The 18,282-nt window shown below is 52.0% G+C and overlaps 1 protein-coding gene across 4 annotated transcripts in view; it reads right to left on the bottom strand.

The window, feature by feature from the left end:
* IQSEC1 (IQ motif and Sec7 domain ArfGEF 1) overlaps positions 1-18,282 on the bottom strand; it is a 452,933-nt gene that overhangs the window by 145,053 nt on the left and 289,598 nt on the right. Inside the window, exon 1 of one of the 4 annotated variants that reach the window (XM_037037677.1) lies at positions 6,026-6,537. The exons of the other annotated variants lie outside the window; for them this stretch is intronic. Coding sequence (XP_036893572.1) covers positions 6,026-6,093 — 68 coding nt within the window. The 5' untranslated portion in view covers positions 6,094-6,537. Of the gene's footprint in view, positions 1-6,025; positions 6,538-18,282 lie in introns of those variants that run through there. 4 annotated transcript variants of the gene reach the window in all.

Here is an 18,282-nt window from a genome sequence, read left to right as displayed (position 1 = left end):
AGAGGTCGCAGAAAACAGTTCCAAGAAATAGCATAAACCCTGACAAGAGCCTGGAGACCCTAACCACAGAAGGCAACCCTGACAGTCAGCAGCCCCTCACAGGTTTCTCTGGCAGCCAAGATCCCCCCCGAGCCCTGGGCCAGGTAGCAGGTACTCACAGTGTCACAGGGGATGGGGCGGAGGTCTTCCTGGAGCCTCAGCACCCTGCCTGCCTCCACGGCCCCTGGGGACAAGCTGCGGGCCCTCCCCACTGCCGGGCCTGACGTCTCACTTCCTCCCTGCTCAGCCAGGCCAACATCCAGGAAACCACACCCGGGGGAGAGAGTGTCACGCACCCTGGGGCCCCTGTCTGCCCTCCCACTGGGTCCCGGGAACTGCCCAGGCAGCTCCTCCAAGGTCTGGCCAGTCCAAATGGCCTCACCAGCAGGCCCCAGAGGCTCTGGTCAATAAATAATACAGTTCCCTCCTTGACCAGTCTCTTGGGGCTGCTCATGTTTCGGGGCCACTCTAGTTTCCTGAAGCTGCTTTGTTTAGAGCACTGGGCCACACTGGGTCTCTGGCCATGTGAGTGCTAACACTCTCACTGAGGGCCAGCCTGAGCATGCAGGACAAAGGCAGCCCTGGAGAAAGACTGCCCTACTTACTCTGAAAGCAGCTCCAGCCCAAAGGGGACCCGAGGTCAGCAGAGGCCTGCCATGCACTCTGCTCTCACCCTGGTGGTACCACCAGGAGGGAGAGCCCTTTCATCGCTGCCCCTCTGCCTGACCCATCCCCCTATTCCTGGAGGCCATGCCCTAGCCCCTCCCCAGGAAGCCTCCTCTTCCCTCTGAATTACCACTGCCAGTCCGCCAATCTGTCTCCTTTGGGTATCAATCATAATCTCTCTGGAAGTGCCACTGCCTCCTTACTAGTCTCTTCATCCTCCCAGTCCCTGTTCCTCCCTCTCCACAGCCTCATTTCCTCACAGCAACCTGAATGATTGTTTTAAAACAGAAAGCACATCCCATAATTATCCTGCTTAAAACCCTGCCCAGTCTTCCCAATGTGCCTCAGGGCCTTTGCACCTGCAATTCATTTTGCCTGGAATGCTTTTCCCCAAGGCTTCACAAGATCACTCCTTCCTGCTTCTCTCAACTCAAGACTAATATCAGATAGGCCTTTTTTCTTTTTTAATAAAAAACATGTTTTATCACGATATAATTCACATTCCATAAAATTCATCCCATTTAATGTGTACAATTCAATGATTTCAGTATATTCCAAGTGTTTGAACGTCACCATAATTTAGAACATTTTCAGTATCCCCCCCAAAACCCCATACCAATTAAGCAGTCATTGCCCCTGCACCCAGCCCTAATTCCTGCTAATCTATTGTCTCTATTGCAGGCGATCACTCTGTAGTCTTTTATGACTGGTTCATTTCACTCAGCACAACGTTGTCAAGGTTCGTCCATGTCATAGCACAGGTCAACACTTCATTCCTTTTAATGGCTGCATAACATTGCATTGTATGAATAAACCACATTCCGTTTACGCACTCGCCAGTTACGGGAGTTGGGAGAGGCCGTTCTTGACCACCCCAGGTCACGCGGGCTCCTCTGTGGCTCTAGCACCTCTCCCAGTTTGATCCGCTCGCCTCCCTGTCTGAACATCTACATCTATTTGTTGTATTGTTTCTCTCCTGCCGGAATGTCACCCCATGAGGCCAAGGCCATCTGCTTTCCTTGGGGCTGCCCCCCAGGGCCCAGCACAGGCCTGGCACACAGTAGTTGCTAAGCCTTTTCCACCACCTGCTGCCATTGACTATGCCCATGAAACCTCCCTGCCCACTCTGAGCTCTGGGAGGACATGTGCTGTGCCCACCAAGGAGGCCTCACCAGTAACCAGGGCAGGGAGCTACTAATGCACGGCACTGGAGCCCCAGGTTCCTTGTCCAGTGGGATCAGGAATCAGTGGCTTCAGGAACCAGCAGGTTCCTTATCGCTCACAGGAGGATATCAGTTGGTAGATGTTAGAATGTCTACTGAGCACCTGCCACAGTGCCAGACACAGAGTGAGGTCCTCAACCTTGCAGACAGATGCCACGAGGGGGCAGGCAATGGAACAGCATGGGGGGGACAGAGAGGGAGGGCAGGCCTGCGGTGCTGACACAGCTGTAAGTCCCGTGGATGCAAAAGTAGAGCAGCCACAAGGACGACCCATGTGTGATTTCGGTAGTGCCCAGAGCAAGGGGGTGCAGCTCAAACTGCCCTGTGCTACACTCAGCTCTGAGCCCTGCCCAGAGAGGGAGAAAAATAGCCAGGTTGTGTCCAGTAGGAAAAGGAGGTAAGAAAGTTACTGAAGACCTGACCTCTGCCTCAGGGAGTCCTAGCCCCTACAAGTTGTGCCAGGACAGTGGAGCAGATGGACAGGGGACTTGGGGTACAAGCCTGGGTGTTGTGTGGGGAGACGCATCCTGGGAAGAGAGATGTGAACTCGAAGTAGGAGGGAATTTCCCTGTGTCAGAGCTGCCCAGACTCAGCCCAGGCTGGGAGTCTGGGAGTTCTGGTCCCAGGAGGTACATGCACACGGCCTCTTGCTGAGGGGCATCAGATGGCTCACTGTCTGGGAAGCCCCCTGGAAGCTCCCAGCCCCTGGCTTCCAGCTGCTCTCCACTTCTCCCTAGATGAACCACAGAGCTGGAGGGACTAGGGGGCAGGGTCTGCTCAGCTGAGGCCCCGCCCTATCCCTACCTAGCATCCCAAGTGGGCATGCTCAAATGCCCCATTAGCCCTCCAGGCACCAAAAAATGACTTTTGTTACCAAACTAAGGGCAGGTGCCAAAGAGATTTTCCCATCTTACCCCAGAGGCTAAGGATTACTAGTATCACACACTAGCACTTGTGATAGACAGGGGCCTGGAGGTTTGTGCTTAGAGAAAAGGCCACAATGCACCACCCACCCTGCTCGGGGCAGGCTCATGATGTCAATTCATTGAATCTCAGATCAACCCTAAAAGGCTTTCCTGCAGCATGAAGGAGCTGAGACAAGTTTCAAACTCAGGAAGGCCTGACTGCCCAGTCTGTGTTCTCCCCACTTCATCACTCTGCCTCCCCCGATGCTGAGACTCAGCAGGAAGAAGGGGACAGGGATTCCAGGGGACTGCGTCTTCCTTCCTCTACTGCTCGCTGAGCCAACTGAGCCACTTAGACTCATCCCCTAAATTCCGCCCGGCTGGCACTGCTCTCCTCAGTTTACAGCACAGAAACAGGTCCAGAGAAGGTTAGCAACTTGCCCACCACTGCCCGCCTTACAACCTATTGTTGCTGCCTTTGGTCCTGGACTGCCCAGCTCCCAAGCTGTTCCGTCCCATAGATGACCCAGAGCCAGAGGATCCCCTCTCAGGGACCTCAGGCCAAAGACCCAGAGTCCCTGCCCCTGGCTTCTTGGCTGCAGTTACCAAACCCCTAGGCAGAGGGCCAGGGCTGGACAGCAGGAGCTGCTCTCCACTCACGCTTCACGCTTTTCCACGTGTGCGTGGGGCCCTGCCTGGGGCGACAAGCTCATATAGAGGGGAATCTGAAGGCGCAAGAGGAAAACTATGTGCTGTCCAATTGCACCCTCCAATTTGTCCCTGTGGCCGCTGCAAGCCCTGCCTCAGGCCACAGACCTGCTGACTCAGGTCTCCCCTGGTAGCTGAAGAGGCTAGGATCCTGGCAAGGGTCGGATCTGTCTGTCTGATTCAGGGAGTGGTCTTAGCCTTCTTGGGGGCCCCCAGCAGAATGGGGTCGGGATCTACAGAGCAGAGTGTGTTTCCTGGAGACCCCTAGGGCCTATCTTCTCCAGCTCACCTTGAACGTGCTTTGTGCTTACAGGTGCTAAGTAGGGGTTTGGGGCAAACCCAGTGCCAATTATGGTTGCCACACCCACTCTGACTGATGGTGAAGCAGCCGCCCTGCCAATGCTCACAGTAGCCTTTTGGTTCAGGTCTGCCCATCATCACTGCCTAGCTAGCAGTGGCCACAAAATTCTGCCAGCATTTACCATGAGCCATACAAGGCTCTACACCACAGCCCTACTGAGTAGCTCTGCAGTGGTCCTCACTCTGGAGATGAGGAAACTGAGGCATGGACAGGCCAGTCTGTGGGCTCCATGAGGCTGTGCTACTCCTTGTCAGAGGTGGGTGAGGCCCTGGCAGAGCACAGTGGGGCCTCCCAGTGTCAGACCCACTGGTTGTTGTAAACATCCCCTGAGGTTTTTAAAGTGCCAATCCCCAGAAACTATGGAACAGAATGATGTAGAAAAATCCAGCACGGTTAGAGAGAAATGCATGTGGGACACTTGTCCAAGGCCCAGGGACTCATCCCCTGCCTATTCTGGCCTCCAAGAGGTCTTTCCCAGGGACCAAGGGGGGCAGGTGGCTGCTGACTCCCTCCAGGGCGAGCTTTTCTCTCTGCATTCCCACAGCCAGACAGCATCTCCACCCAAGAGAGCCCCTTGGCCCTCACTTTCTGCCCTGTTCCCCTAAAGCACGCTTGGCCTGGGGCCTGCCCCTGCAGTGTCTCCTGTCCTCACCACACATCCATCCAGGCAGAGGCCAGGGTCCCGGACACTCTCACCCAGATGCAGGGACAGCTGTGGCCACTGTGACAATGGCTATATCATAGTGAGATGAGACACATGGCTGGGTTTCCCTTTGTCTTCAGCTGCCAGGAAGCTGGCAATTTTCACAACAGGAGGCACTCAGGACGCTATGTGTATCTATTCTGTTCTATTATTCCCCCTAGGTCATGACATCCTATTCCAAATTGTAATTTTCCTAGTCCTGGTGTTTTATTATTTAATATATTATAGGTATTTCCTATAAACTGCCACAAATATGTTGAGAAAGAAGGAAAGATGGAGGGAGGGAAGGAGGGAGAGTGGGAAGGGAGGGAGGGAGGGAGGGAGGGAGGGAGGGAGGGAGGGAGGAAGGAAGGAAGGAAGGAAGGAAGGAAGGGGATAGATACAGTTTATACCAAGTAACGAGGGTGAAAAGAAAGAGGAAGAATCTTCTGATTCCTTAAGCTTCATAAAACTCCCTTTTAAGTAAAATACATGCTCTTTGGTAGTATCCAGATAGGTATCCTCCAAACAGGAGGCTTCCTTTAAGTCCCTTCTCACTATCAATCCTGGCACCCCCAGAACTCCTTTAGAGCTCAGCCCGAGACCCTCGCTTTGCCTGAGATCACACAGGCCCTGCCTTCCTGCTCCCTGGTCTGAATCCTGGCAGCCAGCACAGAGGCTGGAGCCAACCTCGGGCCTCTGCTCTACCTTCCACCTCCACAGGGGCTCCCTCCAGTCATTCCTTCCATAGGTCCAGCTTAGGGGGAAGTACACCACCAACAGCAGCAGTAACCAGAACTCACACTTACCCACGCCTGAGGTGTGTCAGGCACTGTTCTTTGGGCATTACTTCATTTAATCCTCACTAGTCCTGTAAGGATCTTCAGGTGAAAAACTCTGACCAGAGAGGTGAAGCCACCTCACACTGCTGATTTAATGCCACAGCCAGATTTAAACTCGGGCAACCAGGAGCCCCAGTCTGCCACTGACAGTCATATAAAACAGTCTTGCTCTGTGCTCTAAAGGAAAGCGTGGGAACCCCGTCTCACTGATGGGTCAGGCTCAGAGAGGGTAAGTCACAGAGCTACGCTCAGTGACCCTGTGTTATGTAACGAATTCCAAACTCTCTGCGCACTGGGAGTCGGCCAACCACACCGTGTTTGCCACTGGCACCCTCCAGTGGGCACTGGGGGTCCCAGCCAAGTGCCAGTGCCCTCACTCCCTGACCATCCATCCTCTCTCTTCCCTGCCTCCCCATGAGCGATTCTGAGCTTCTCCAGACAGTGCCCGCGCAGCCTCTCCTGCCCTCCAGCACTGTCCCCCCAGGTGGGGCTGCCCTGGACCTCCTGGAGCCCATGGAAAGTGGCCAGCCCGGTGCCCACTTGCTTCCACCCAACACACGGTAGTGGGCAGTGCGCCAGCCACACACATCCCCTGGTACCTGAGGGTCCTCACAGAGACGCAGTGCTTCCACATAAGGCTCCACACGACACTGCCACCACCCTTCATGTCTGGGCAGGTGGGGGAGTGAGTGACCAAGGGACACGCGGCCACTGCCCTCTGCGCCTTGCTTGGTCTCCTCCCAACCAGGTCCCGGTTCTTCTCGTTGGCTGTCAGGTCACTCACTTCTTCACGGCAGGAAAAAAAAAGAAAAGCCCCAAAAGCCAGGGGAGAAGTTGAGGCGTTGGCTTCCTCAGGCTCCGCAGGGCCCAGCCTCTATGTCCGACCGTCCCCTGCTCCAGACCCGCCTGGCTGAGCTGTCCTCGCACACCAGACTCTGTGGCTTCCACACAACCTGTGCCTGCCTTCTGCCAGAAGACAGCAGTGGCGGGGGGTGGGGGGTGGCAGGGCAGCAGTGAGTCACCAGGAGTGGGGTGGGCGAGGGGCATCCACCTGTGAAGAAAAACCCACAGCTGGGCTGCATGGAGCCTGGGGGCCTGTCCTGTGTCCAGAGGCTGGCCTAGGAGGGGAGAGGCTGAGTGCAGAAGGAGGAAGATGGGCGGGGAAGGAGAGGGCGGGCACACATCCTCCCCCATTTCCCCAGAGGCCTAAACCCAACACCCGCCTGCCTGCCCACAGCCCAGCCCACCAGAAGCACTGGCCAGGACAGAAAAGGACTGTCTGCCTTCTTGGCTCCTGGAGGAAGCTTGAGGTAGACAGAAAAAAAACCCGACAAAGTCAGGGCTGCTTCCTGGGATGGTGGCCAGCTCATGAGGGTCCCCATCTAGTGAGCGAGATAATGCTTCTAGCCCTGGCCAGGTCACCTCTTTACTGTGTGAGGGTGCAGGACGAAGCTGACTCCTCACTGGCCTCATCGCCCCAGGCTCACAGAGCCCTGGACGTAGGTCCAGACCAACTTATCTAATTCTCCCAACAGCTTATGAAATGGGTTTTATTATCAGTCCACTTTACATGCGACAAAACTGAGGCACAGATAGGGGAAGTCACAGGCCTAGTGATGGGGATGGGATCTGAACCACGGTAGTGGCTGCGGGCTGAAGCCTCTTTGTTCTGGGTTGGGGTCTGGACCTGAGCTGGGTTTGGGTGTTTCCAGATTGGGGCACCAGATGGGGTCCTCACACCCACACCCACCAGCTGTTCCCAGGCCCAGCCCAGGGCAAGCAGCTGGGGCTTCCCAGGCAGGGGCCCCAGGGACAATGACTCACAGCTAAACATCAGTGCTCATAGAACCTACTCATCACTACCCACAGCCCACCCAAAGGAAGTCCCCCAGAGCACAGGTGGGCCCAGACCCGGGCTCCCTGCAGGGCATCATGTACAGCTGCCAATGCCGTCATGTCCTCATTTCACCCGTGAAGAAACCGAGACTTAGACAGGGGCATTGCCTGCTCACGGAGGGGTCCCCAGGTCAAAGTCCTGCTCTGTCCCCAGGCCCCCTGCCGGGGCCTGTGCGGGACGGGAGTTCCATCTCGGGTTCCAGCTCCTGCAGCAGGGAGCGTCAGATGCTTGCTCTTCTAGCCCCTAAGGCAGGAAAGAACTTTTTATCTAAAAGCAAGATGGGTTTCTACAAAGACTGTGGTCTCCTTGGGGACCTCAGAACCTCAGAGTCTCTCTCTGCATCATCCAAAACCACCAGAGTGGGTTTCTATCTGCCAAAGGCAACCCTCTACAGCACCCTGGGGAAGTAGATGCATAGATGCTCAGCCTCGGCTTGAACACCCTCCGTGTTAGGAGGCTTACTACCCAGCAAGACCTGTTACGTAATGGGTCTCTCCAGACCTAAAGAAACTTTCCCTTGGATGGAACCTCCCTGTCATTTTTCATACTGGCCTCACTTCCTTGTGCCACACAAAGTAAGGTCTTTATTCAAGCTTATCCGGTCTGTCCTCCCACTCGTGAAAGTTTTCCCAGCATCTTTTGTGGGTAGAGGCAGCATCTGTTTACACAGCTCCACCCACTCACTCCTATAATCTCATACCCACTCGCCTTTCCCACCTCTCTAACCAGCCATCCGTGGATTTTCATTCACTCAGCCACATATACAAACACATTTTCTTCTCTCCCTGTCTCTCTCCCTCCCTTCCTCTCTCTCATCATCTATCTATTTATCCCCTCATCAAACTTTCCACCCACCTGCCCACCCACTCACCCTCCCCTCCCTTACTCCCCTCTGGCCTGAGCAGGCCCTTTGTCCATACAGGGTCAAGAAGGAGGTTGTAGCAACCTGTTTGTCTTCCTGAGGTATCTTCCGGAACCCCCCCCCCCCGGCCCCCAGCGTCCCTGCCAGCCCTCTGCCTCTCATCTGGGCCCCCAGATTTCCATCCACGGCCTGTCACGTCCCTGGCAAATTTGAGGCTTTTCATATGGGGTTCCTTTCAAATTCCTCTCCTGGAAGACACCCCATCACCAAACCTCTTTAGGGCCTGGGACCTCACTTNGGAACCAGCCTGCAACCCAGGCATGTGCCCTGACTGGGAATCGAACCGCGATCGTCTGGTTCGCAGGCCCGCGCTCAATCCACTGAGCTACGCCAGCCAGGGCTGGCAAATTTGAGGCTTTTCATATGGGGTTCTTTTCAAATTCCTCTCCTGGAAGACACCCTATCACCAAACCTCTTTAGGGCCTGGGACCTCACTTCTTTGTTCCTGCACTTGGCTGCATCCACTTGTATTCAACACCTTTCTTTTCTTTCTTTCTTTTTTAAAATCCTCACTCAAGTATATGTTCATTGAGTTTAGAGAGAGAGGAAGAGAGGGAGAGGGTAAGAGAGAGAGAGAGAAAGAAACACGGATCAGCTATCTCTCATACATGTCCCAAGCGGGGAGCAAACCTGCAACCTAGCACAGCCCCAGGCAGCCCCCACCTGGCACTCTGCGGTGTGACCGCCTTTGCTGCCATCAGCACCCTGGGACACAGTAGAGCTCTCATCACGTCCTCTTTCATTCTCTTAACAGCCCTGAGGGATGCGTCGTTATCCCCACTTTATGGATGAGGAGACGAGGTTCCCGGTGCTCTGAGGTCTCCTGAATGTCAACTGTCACACTCCACCTGTCTTCACCACTGACAGTGGCTTATGCTTGCGAATGGGGCAGACTCCTCACTCCTCACTGCCTCCCTCAGGCCTACACAAGTCATCTCATCTACCTAAGCCTCAGCTGACCCTATCCCCCTGGGTGTGGTGAGGAGTGAGTGATCCCAGGCCCGCAGAACGGTGTGGCCCTGGATGCGAGACTTCACCTATCAGGGTCATCTTCTGTAGGACAGCAGGACCTAACTAACATCAGCTGTCAGTTCAAAAGCACCTGGGTGCTGGGTCCATAATGTTAGGTGCTCAGTGACCGGCTGTCCTTCCTCCTGTAGGGGGACCAAGAGCAGGAGGGCCAGAGTGGGCCATCGGAAGGAGGCCAGCACTGAAACATTCACACCCTTGTCTGTTCCTCTCCCCAGCTACACAGACAAAGCCAGGCTCCCCAGAGAGCTGGCTAGCCCTCCACCCGCAGACCAGTGACTCACACAGCCCACAAGGGATGAAGTCACTGCCGCTTAGGCAAAGAAAAGAATACATTTGTTCCCCAGGAGATGCCAACACTATGGTGAACTTGGCCAGTTCAGGGCTTGTGGTCACCTGAGGGAGGCAGCAGTTTCAGGATGGGTGGCAATGGGTGAGGACGCCAATCAGGAGGACATGGCCTGGGGGTGTGCAACTCCTCTGGGGGCCAAGTGAGGGATTATGAGCCTTGAGCCAGCCCCCAGGCCTAGCTAGGTTTGTCCCTCTCCTTGCCTGTGGAGAGTAGCTGTGATCCTTAGGGCTTTGAAACGCCCCTGCTCTGCTTTGTGTCTGCCTGTCTCATCCACAAAATAGATGCACTCTACTCCTTCCCCACCCTGTGAGCTGGAGGTGACGGTAGGGCTTTGAGGCCTGCCACAGCCTGGTACCTGCTCACTGGGTCTCTGTGTGTCCTCTCCAGTGGTAGTCTCCTTGCCTCTGACCCACAACCCACTGTACACCATAGGGTTGTTCTAACACCCACCACCCTCCTTCCCCAAGGCAGGCAGACCTTCATCTACAAAAGAAAGATCAAGCCTTGGCCAGGCACTCAAGGCCCTTTGCCATGTACCATCTGCACTGAGCTTCTGAATCCCTGTACACTGCTCTCTTGTAGCCACAGAATGAGCACCCATGGGCCTCCTTGTCTGTCCACTCAGGACCAGAAATTCTGCACATCTGGACCAGTTTCTCCCCACATGCCCTGCAGATTGAGTCTCCATTCTGCTCTGGGTCCATGGACAACATCACCAGGCTCTTGTGCTCTCTCCCTCCTGTTGGGTGCGGCCATTGGGAAGCCCAGGCAGGAGAGCAGGAGGCAGAGGAGAGACAGGTCAGTCAGGGTCCTCACTGCCCCCAGTCCTTGTCCTCGCCTGTGCTTCTCTGCAGCCACAGTACCCGGTGGGCAGTCCTTTGCACACCGCTCTTTCTCTTTCTGGGTTTACATAACGGTGTCCTCCTTGGCCTCCAGACCCGAGGCTGGTAAGGCCTCCCCACTGTTGCCAGCCTAGGTGCCACATCTTTTCCTGCGAGCTCCATTAACTGCCCCCACCCACCTCTGCGTGATGAAGCCCCCAAACAGCCAGCACTGTAAACCCTTTCGGTGAGCCTAATGTGTTCAGCCATGACCCAGTACACTCCCCTCGAAGATGCAACTCAAAGGCCAGCACGTGTAAGAAGCTGACTGTTTGTTCCTTCATTAGCTTCACATATTACGTATTTAGACTGCCTTACTGCATGCCAGATAGCACGTGAGGACTTGGTGAAGAAGGCAGTGGACCCTGGGAGGGCTGACATTCTGGTAGAAGGCACAACAAGCACCAAGTGAGAAAACAAATAAAGGTGGCTTTCTATTGTAATCTGTGCTATGAAGAAGACAAAGCAGAGAATTTCATTTGAGGATAAGCTTCCCCCGGCACCCTTCTTTGCCACCCCGTACCATTCCCGTTTCCTGAGCCTGGGCTGCAACCATTTCTCTCCCTGCACACGGATTACCTGTGTCTGGGTCCCTCCACTTCACTGCTCTGAGAACCCATGGAAGGTGGAGGAGAACTTGCATGCAACTTAGATCTTGGTGCACATTATCTGAATGAGCCTCTACACTGACCCTGGGTAGTAGCAGTCCTCACCGTCTACTTCTATAGATTAACAGGATGAGGTTCAGATGCCTTGCCCAGAATGATCTCTAAATCCAGCAGTCTACCTGACTCTAAAGAACAAGCTCTTTCTCTTGCTCCAGGCTAAGGACAAAATGAATCACCATCATTTATATTTGTAGTCTTCCAGGGGTGCCCAGAGCAGGGCTGGGCAAAAGGTGGATGCTTGAAACACACAGCAGGTTGGCTGTACATCAAAACCCTTCATCTTCCTGCTCCTTAAATAGCATTTGCCTTATGGGGAGGGGATACCAGGATGGTCCTGTTTTCCAGATGGAGAAAGAGAGGTGCATGGCTAAGAGCATTGGGTCATGTGGGACCACTGACCCAATGCTCGGGTGGGTGTCCTGAGTTCTACCATCTTGGCTCAGGCCTAGGAGGCCCTTTTCTCAGGGCACTGGAAGGCTCAGGGGGCAGGCAGAGGTGGTCACGGGCTCAGGCTAGGCTTTTTGGAAGAAGCCAAAGAAGTCATCTTGCGGAGCAGAAGGGCCAGCATCCAAGCCCCTGACTAGCCATGCAGAGCCTCACCTTGCTTGCCATGGACAGAAGAGGCTGTAGGGGGAAGGGCAGAAGCAAGCACCAGGGACAAGCTGATGCTTGCTTGGCTTGTGGGATAGCCCTGGAGGTGGAGCCAAGATATTATATTCTATTTTTTATTGACACTATGGGGGTGACACTAGTTAATAAAATTACATAGGTCTCAGGTGTGCAATTCTATAACACATCATCTCTATATTGTATTGTGTACTCACCACCCTCCCATCACCATTTATCCCCCATTCGCCCTCTCCTACCTCTGCCCACCCCCTTTCCCCCTGGTAATCACTATACTGTTGTCTGTGTGTGTCTGTGAGTTTTGGGTGTTTGGGTTTTTTTTCTTAATCCCTTCATTTTTTTCACCTAGTCCCCCAACCTCCTCCCCTCAGACTGTATTATAGAAATATTCTCAAAACATAGCTAGTAGGATTTGCTGAGGGATAAATGAGGAAGGCAGAGGAAAAGAGGAATAGGAGATGGGTTTAGGACCTGAGCAGCTGGGAGAACAGATGTCCCATCGATGGCGATCGGGACATGGAGACAGCTGGTGGGGAGCAAGTGTATGGGGGGGATAAGGTGGAGGCTCTGCCTGCTCTAAAGAAACTCGTTGCTCTGTGTGAGTGAACTCTCTGTTTTTTCAGAAGTCAGAAATCCAGATTTGTGCATAAAAGCCCTTGAATTTTAGATATTCAGAATAAATTCAAGTTTAAAATGTCATGTGGACTAATCCCACACATGAAAAGCACACCTGCTTTTTTTGACCCCCCATCCATTGCAGAAAGGCGTAAAATCTGTGGACCTTGGCTCCCAGGTACCTGGGTTCAAGACACCCTGAACAGGAACCCTGAACACACAGGTCAAGACACCCTGAACAGGAACTGTCCCCCTGGCTGTGTGTGTATGCACACACACACACACACACACACACACACACACCTCCTTCAAACATGACTGGTAGGGATGCACCATGTGCACCAGGACATTACCTCCTCACTGGTCTCCCTGCTTCCTTTCTTTTTCATCCCAGGCTCAGGGGCATTTCCCAACACCTAGACCCGTCCGGGTCAGTCCCTGCCTGACTCTTCTCCAGTGCTTTCTCCACGCACACGCAGGCCCCATGTTCATCTTCACCCCATTTTTATGGTGCAGACTTGTTCTGTGGACATTCTAAGGTTCCATTTAATACTACTTCACATTTTCTACTAAAAGCAACCAGCTTAAAACATTGGACCCAAGTCTAAACAAGCCTCCTGATCTAACTCCTAGTTAAGAGGAGCAGGTTAAACCACACCACTGGGAGAGATGATCAGCCTAGAACTGACTGTGGAACACGCTAAGGGCACATGCTTGGTTTCTTCAACAAATCAATGGCAAGGATGAACGAGGAGGGCGGACTTCTGATAAAAGGACACGTAAGAGACACATGAAGTGTTTGGGTTTCGTTAGAATGCTGGTTTGAAGAAACTGAGGGTAAAAATACATTTTGGGGGTCCTTATGGGAAAGCTGAACATAAACACTACTGTGGAGCAGGTGGAGGGAGAATGAAACACGCCCTGCAGTGCAGCCACCTGTGGGGCAGCTCTGGGGTTCACGGCAGCACCCTGATTAGTCATTCTCTCTGCTTCCAAATGTGTTTCAAATTTAAAACAACAAAACGTTAAAACAGTGCACAAAATGACAAATAAACTGGTTTTCACCCTGGAATATGTTTGTTTTAAAAGGAAACTTTATATCACTCTTCCAAATGGAAAACTGGCATCACTTGCTGTAAGTAAAAGGTCACCATGAAAACAAGACAATGTTACTCAATTTCAGGCAGATACTGTTTCTTGCCAAAGGTGCTGGGCTTACAACCTGCCTTGTCTTTGTTCTGAAGCGGCTCTGGGAGAGGAGTGAACTTCCTCTCATGGGCCCACCTGTTGCACAGTAACGCAGGGTTGTAAATCAGACATTAACAAGCAGCCTGTCTTTATATACAATTTTGACTTCTATTTAATTGATTGCTGAGATTGTTGGCACTCACTTAAATTCTGTACTTAAGGTGCATCCCTCACTCCCTGCACCCTAGTCCCAGTGCTGACCATCGCACACCAGACACACTGGCTCTGCATACTTTGTGATCAACGGAGTCTCATGTTGGGCCTGGAAATGGATCCTTGTACCATTTCACAGATGACAAAAGAGAGGTTCTATGGTAGTCTGTTAGGGCTGCCAGAAAAACGTAGCACAGGCTGGGTGGCTTAAACAACAGAAAAAATTTTTTTTCACAATTTTTGGAGGCTATAAGATTGACATCAAGTTGTTTTCAGGGTTGGTGAGGCCTCTTTCCTTGGTGTGTAGACAGTCATCTGCTCACTGTGTCCTCACGGGGTATATCGGTCAGGGTTCCCAAGAGAAAGAAAACCAATAGGATGTATGTGTATGTGTGTATACAGACACACACATACCTTTGTGTATGTGTGCACACACATAGGTATGTATGTATTTATATATATACATATGTATCCTATGTATGCATGCATTTACTTATTATAAGGAATTGGCTCACATGATTATAGAGCCTGACAAGTCCCAAGATCTGAAGTTGGCAAGCTGGACATCTTTTTTTTTAAGATTTTTATTTATTGATTGATTTTTAGAGAGAGGGGAAAAGAGGGAGAAAGAGAGGGAGAGAAACATCAATGTGTGGTTGACTCTCAAGTGGCCCCCACTGGACACCTGGCCTGCAACCAAGGCATATGCCCTGACTGGGAATTGAACCAGGTGACCCTTTGGTCCGCAGCCCATGCTCAATCTACTGAGCTACGCCAACCAGGAGGCTGGACATCTTGAACTCCAGAACTTCTATGAGAGCTGACGGTGCATGCCCAAATACCAGGAAACCCGAGACCCAGGAGAGCCAATGTTTTGGTTTGAGTCTAGCTGCAGGGAAATACTGATGTCCCAGTCCAGGGGCAGTCAGGCAGGTGACATTCCCTCTTATGCAGCCCTTTTGTTCTACTCAGGGCTTCAACTAATTGGATAAGCCTCCTCCCCATTGGGGAGGGTAATTGGTTTTGCTCAGTCTACCAATTTAAATGTTAATCTCAGCCAGAAACACACACACACACACACACACACACAGAATGATGTTTAGCCAGATACCTGGGCATCCCTGGCCCAGTCAAGTTGACATATAAACTTAACATTCATACATATGTGTGACTGTGTCCCTTATCTCCTCTGATAAGGATACAGTTATACTGGAATAGGGTCACCCTAGTGACCTCATTTCATCATAATCTCCTCTTTAAAGGCCCGATCTCCAAATATAGTCACATTCTAAGGTACTGGGAATTAGAACGTCAAAAAAATGAATTCTGGGGGACACAACTCACCCCATAACAGGAGAAGGGACTTGGTTCATAAGTACCTGGGCCCAAATCTTTCCTTTCCTGCACTGGCCAGGCATATGAACTCCTCAGGTTGGCAAGTCCCTCCCAACGCCGGCTGACCCATCCACTCACTGCCAAGACGTGGCTGAGGCGCTGATAGTAGCTCAGTGTGGACTAATCTCACGTGCACAGTCTGACAACTACTGAAGGCGGTAAGTGTTTGCTGGGGGCAGCCCAGTGAAGTCTTATCCCAAAAAGAATATTCCCATGAATAAAATCTTCATGATCTTCACATCGATTCCCCCTGCCCCCCACCCTCTGGCCATCACGGGGATCTTGCTGAGACACAAGGCTGTCAGGAGAGAAGAGGTCATATGAGGAAAAGTGAAGCCTTGGGGGCTACCCCTGCCTACTGTGCCTGCCTTAAACACTCTGTAGATGCACTGGCAAGAACATGCCAATGCAGGCAGGCACCTTGTCCCACTCAAGGACCCGAATTCCACTTTCTACACTTGGGCCAGGTTCGGCTCTGGCTGCTGGATTCTTAAACCTTCACTAATAATTCTGCTGAAGACAATTCTTGAGATCCCTAGCAATTTGGACAAACCTGAGCCATCTGGCATATATTTCGCCCCTGCCACACTCTGGTCTGGCAGAAGTGCCTGAATGAGGAAGACAGGCTTTCTGGGGACACAAGGCATTCTGCGCTGCCTAGCACACAGACTCCTTTCTGACAGCCCTCTCATGTTGCTGTGAGAATAGCCTCCCCCACACAGACTGCGGTGTCAGTGGGGGCGGAAGTACAGAGGCCTGTGTTTTGGGTAGAAGCCAAGGGGTTCCTGGGGCTCCTTCCTATAAACCTCCCAGCATAGTCAGGGGGCAGAACATGACCCAAGCTCAGCCAGTCAGACTGTCCTCTGAGATTTGCATCCTGAGTGGAGGCATATGGCTGTGGTCTCCCTTGGTCAGCATTCTGCACAGCTGGGGCCCTAAACCTGCTCAGGCCCTGGTCCATTTCTCCAGCACACTGCCGATCCTCTGAATTCCCAAGAGTGGTGTAGGAAGCTCCCTTTTGCTCTAGTTGGTGACTTCTGTTGCTCATCACCAGGCTACTGGATCCACTGTCCATGACCACACCATTCTCACACTGTTTTCATGCCTTTTCTGCCAAGAGGACTGCCTGTCCTGTGTTGACAGGAAAATCCTAATCCCTTAAGTCCCGTTTCAGCTCTACAAAAATCCTTTCCAGCTTTCCCAATGGAAATGATGCCTCCTTTTCTTGAATAATAACCACACTTTCTTTAAATTTACTTCATTAATAAAAAGGAAACCACCATTTATTGAGTGCCAGCTGTGTCCCAGGCGGCCCTGTGCTCCATGAAGGTGCTTTTCCTAAACTCATTTCAGCTCAGAACATAAGGGTCAGAGTGAAGTGATCTGGATGGTCACTGTGGCAGACTCTTTCCTGGGAAAGCCATCATGCACCCCTGTCCCATTGGTTCTTCTTCCCCTTCCCATTCCTCATAGGAGCTGAAGTCTTAAGTTGCCTCCCCTTGGACCGGGAAGGAACTTCGTGACACCCCATTGAACATAATGCAAAGGATACTGTGCAACTTCTGAGGCCTGATCATGAAAGGTGACAGGCCTTCTCTCCCGAGCCCTGGGACCCCAGCCTCCACAATGTAAGGAAGCCCAGGCCACGTGGGGGATGGGGTGATATATAGGTGTTTCAGCCGACAGCCAGCTGCAACTAAAAGGTGAATGGATGGACAGATGGGTGGGTAAAACAGCCCCACCTGATACCATGGGGAACAGGCCCCACTCAAATTGCAGATGCATGGGAAAAACAAACAGTCCATTGTTTTAAACTGCTAAGGTTTAGGATAATTTGTTACACAGCCACAGCAAGTGGAGCAGTTACACATGGCCAGAAAGTGTTAAATAGTGTGAACAACAATCGAGGCAGGACAGCTGAGTGGACCTGATCACTCAGATGGGACTGACCACATTTAATCACTGTGATCTTAAGCTGGTCACTTATGCTCTCTGGGCCTCTGTTTCCATCTCTGAAATATGGTAGAAAACAATAGTATCTACTTCATAAAACTGTTGAGAGGATTAATGGAGACACCACACAAAGCATTTAGCACATATGAACACTCAGTGAACGTGAATAATAATAGTAATGATAATTATTGGTGAGATTAGCTTGATTGGATTCCCAGCCAGCCTGACCTCAGAGTCTGCACTGTCCCCTGCACTGTCACAAAGTGGGCCAGTACACTGGCCCAGTGCTGAGCCAGACCGAACTTCCCAGCTGAGAGCTGAGGCTTGGGGCATTGGTGTATGTCAAGGGCACCCTTGCAGCCTCTAACCACCCTGGAATTTCTGCCTGTCCAGTTTCCTGAGCTGTGTGCTCAGAGCTGCCAGTCCACTGAGTCCACTCAATGTGGCTGTGGCCTGGGGAGCTCTTCTCAAACTGAGTTTTTTCACATTGCACTTTAGATACACCTAGTCTTGGTTATTTCCAACAGACGTGGTCTGTGAAAACTGCCCTTCAGGAAATAAATCGACAACTGGTATAGTCTGGGCTAGTCCCACATCTGAAATAAGACAGTGGCATGCACAGCATGCTCTCAGATAAAGATTCAAAGTCAGCTTGTGGAGCAAGAGAAAATGCAGAGTCCCAATCACCTTTGCAAATCCCTCCTGTGGTGAATGCAGAACTATGCAGACTAAGGGGACAGCACATGCTTGTCTTCCCTTCCACTTCGGGATGCTTAATACTGAGTAGAGTGGCAGGTGGAGTCTCACACTATTTATACCATTCTCCTCTTTTCACCTTTCTCTCTTTCTCTTCTTTATACATTAAATATATCATCTGGATTTTAATACCAAGTATAGGTAAGCATGTGGAGACACAGGGACTCTCACCCACTGCTGGTGAGGACACACACTGCTACAACCACTTTGGAAAACAATTTAGAAAAGGCCAGTAACGTAAAGCATTTGCATACTGGCCTGGTGTACACCCTACAGAAACAGCAAACACAACCTACGTGCAAGATGCTCACTGCAGCCCCACCTGTAGTTTCAAAAAATAGGAAACCACCTAGGCATGTA

Source organism: Sturnira hondurensis, unplaced genomic scaffold (assembly GCF_014824575.4).
Source record: "Sturnira hondurensis isolate 20B ecotype Veracruz unplaced genomic scaffold, ASM1482457v3 Scaffold0023357, whole genome shotgun sequence".
Lineage (NCBI taxonomy): Eukaryota > Metazoa > Chordata > Mammalia > Chiroptera > Phyllostomidae > Sturnira > Sturnira hondurensis.
Note: the sequence above shows the minus strand (reverse complement) of the source record. Positions and strands in the feature narration are given on the sequence as shown.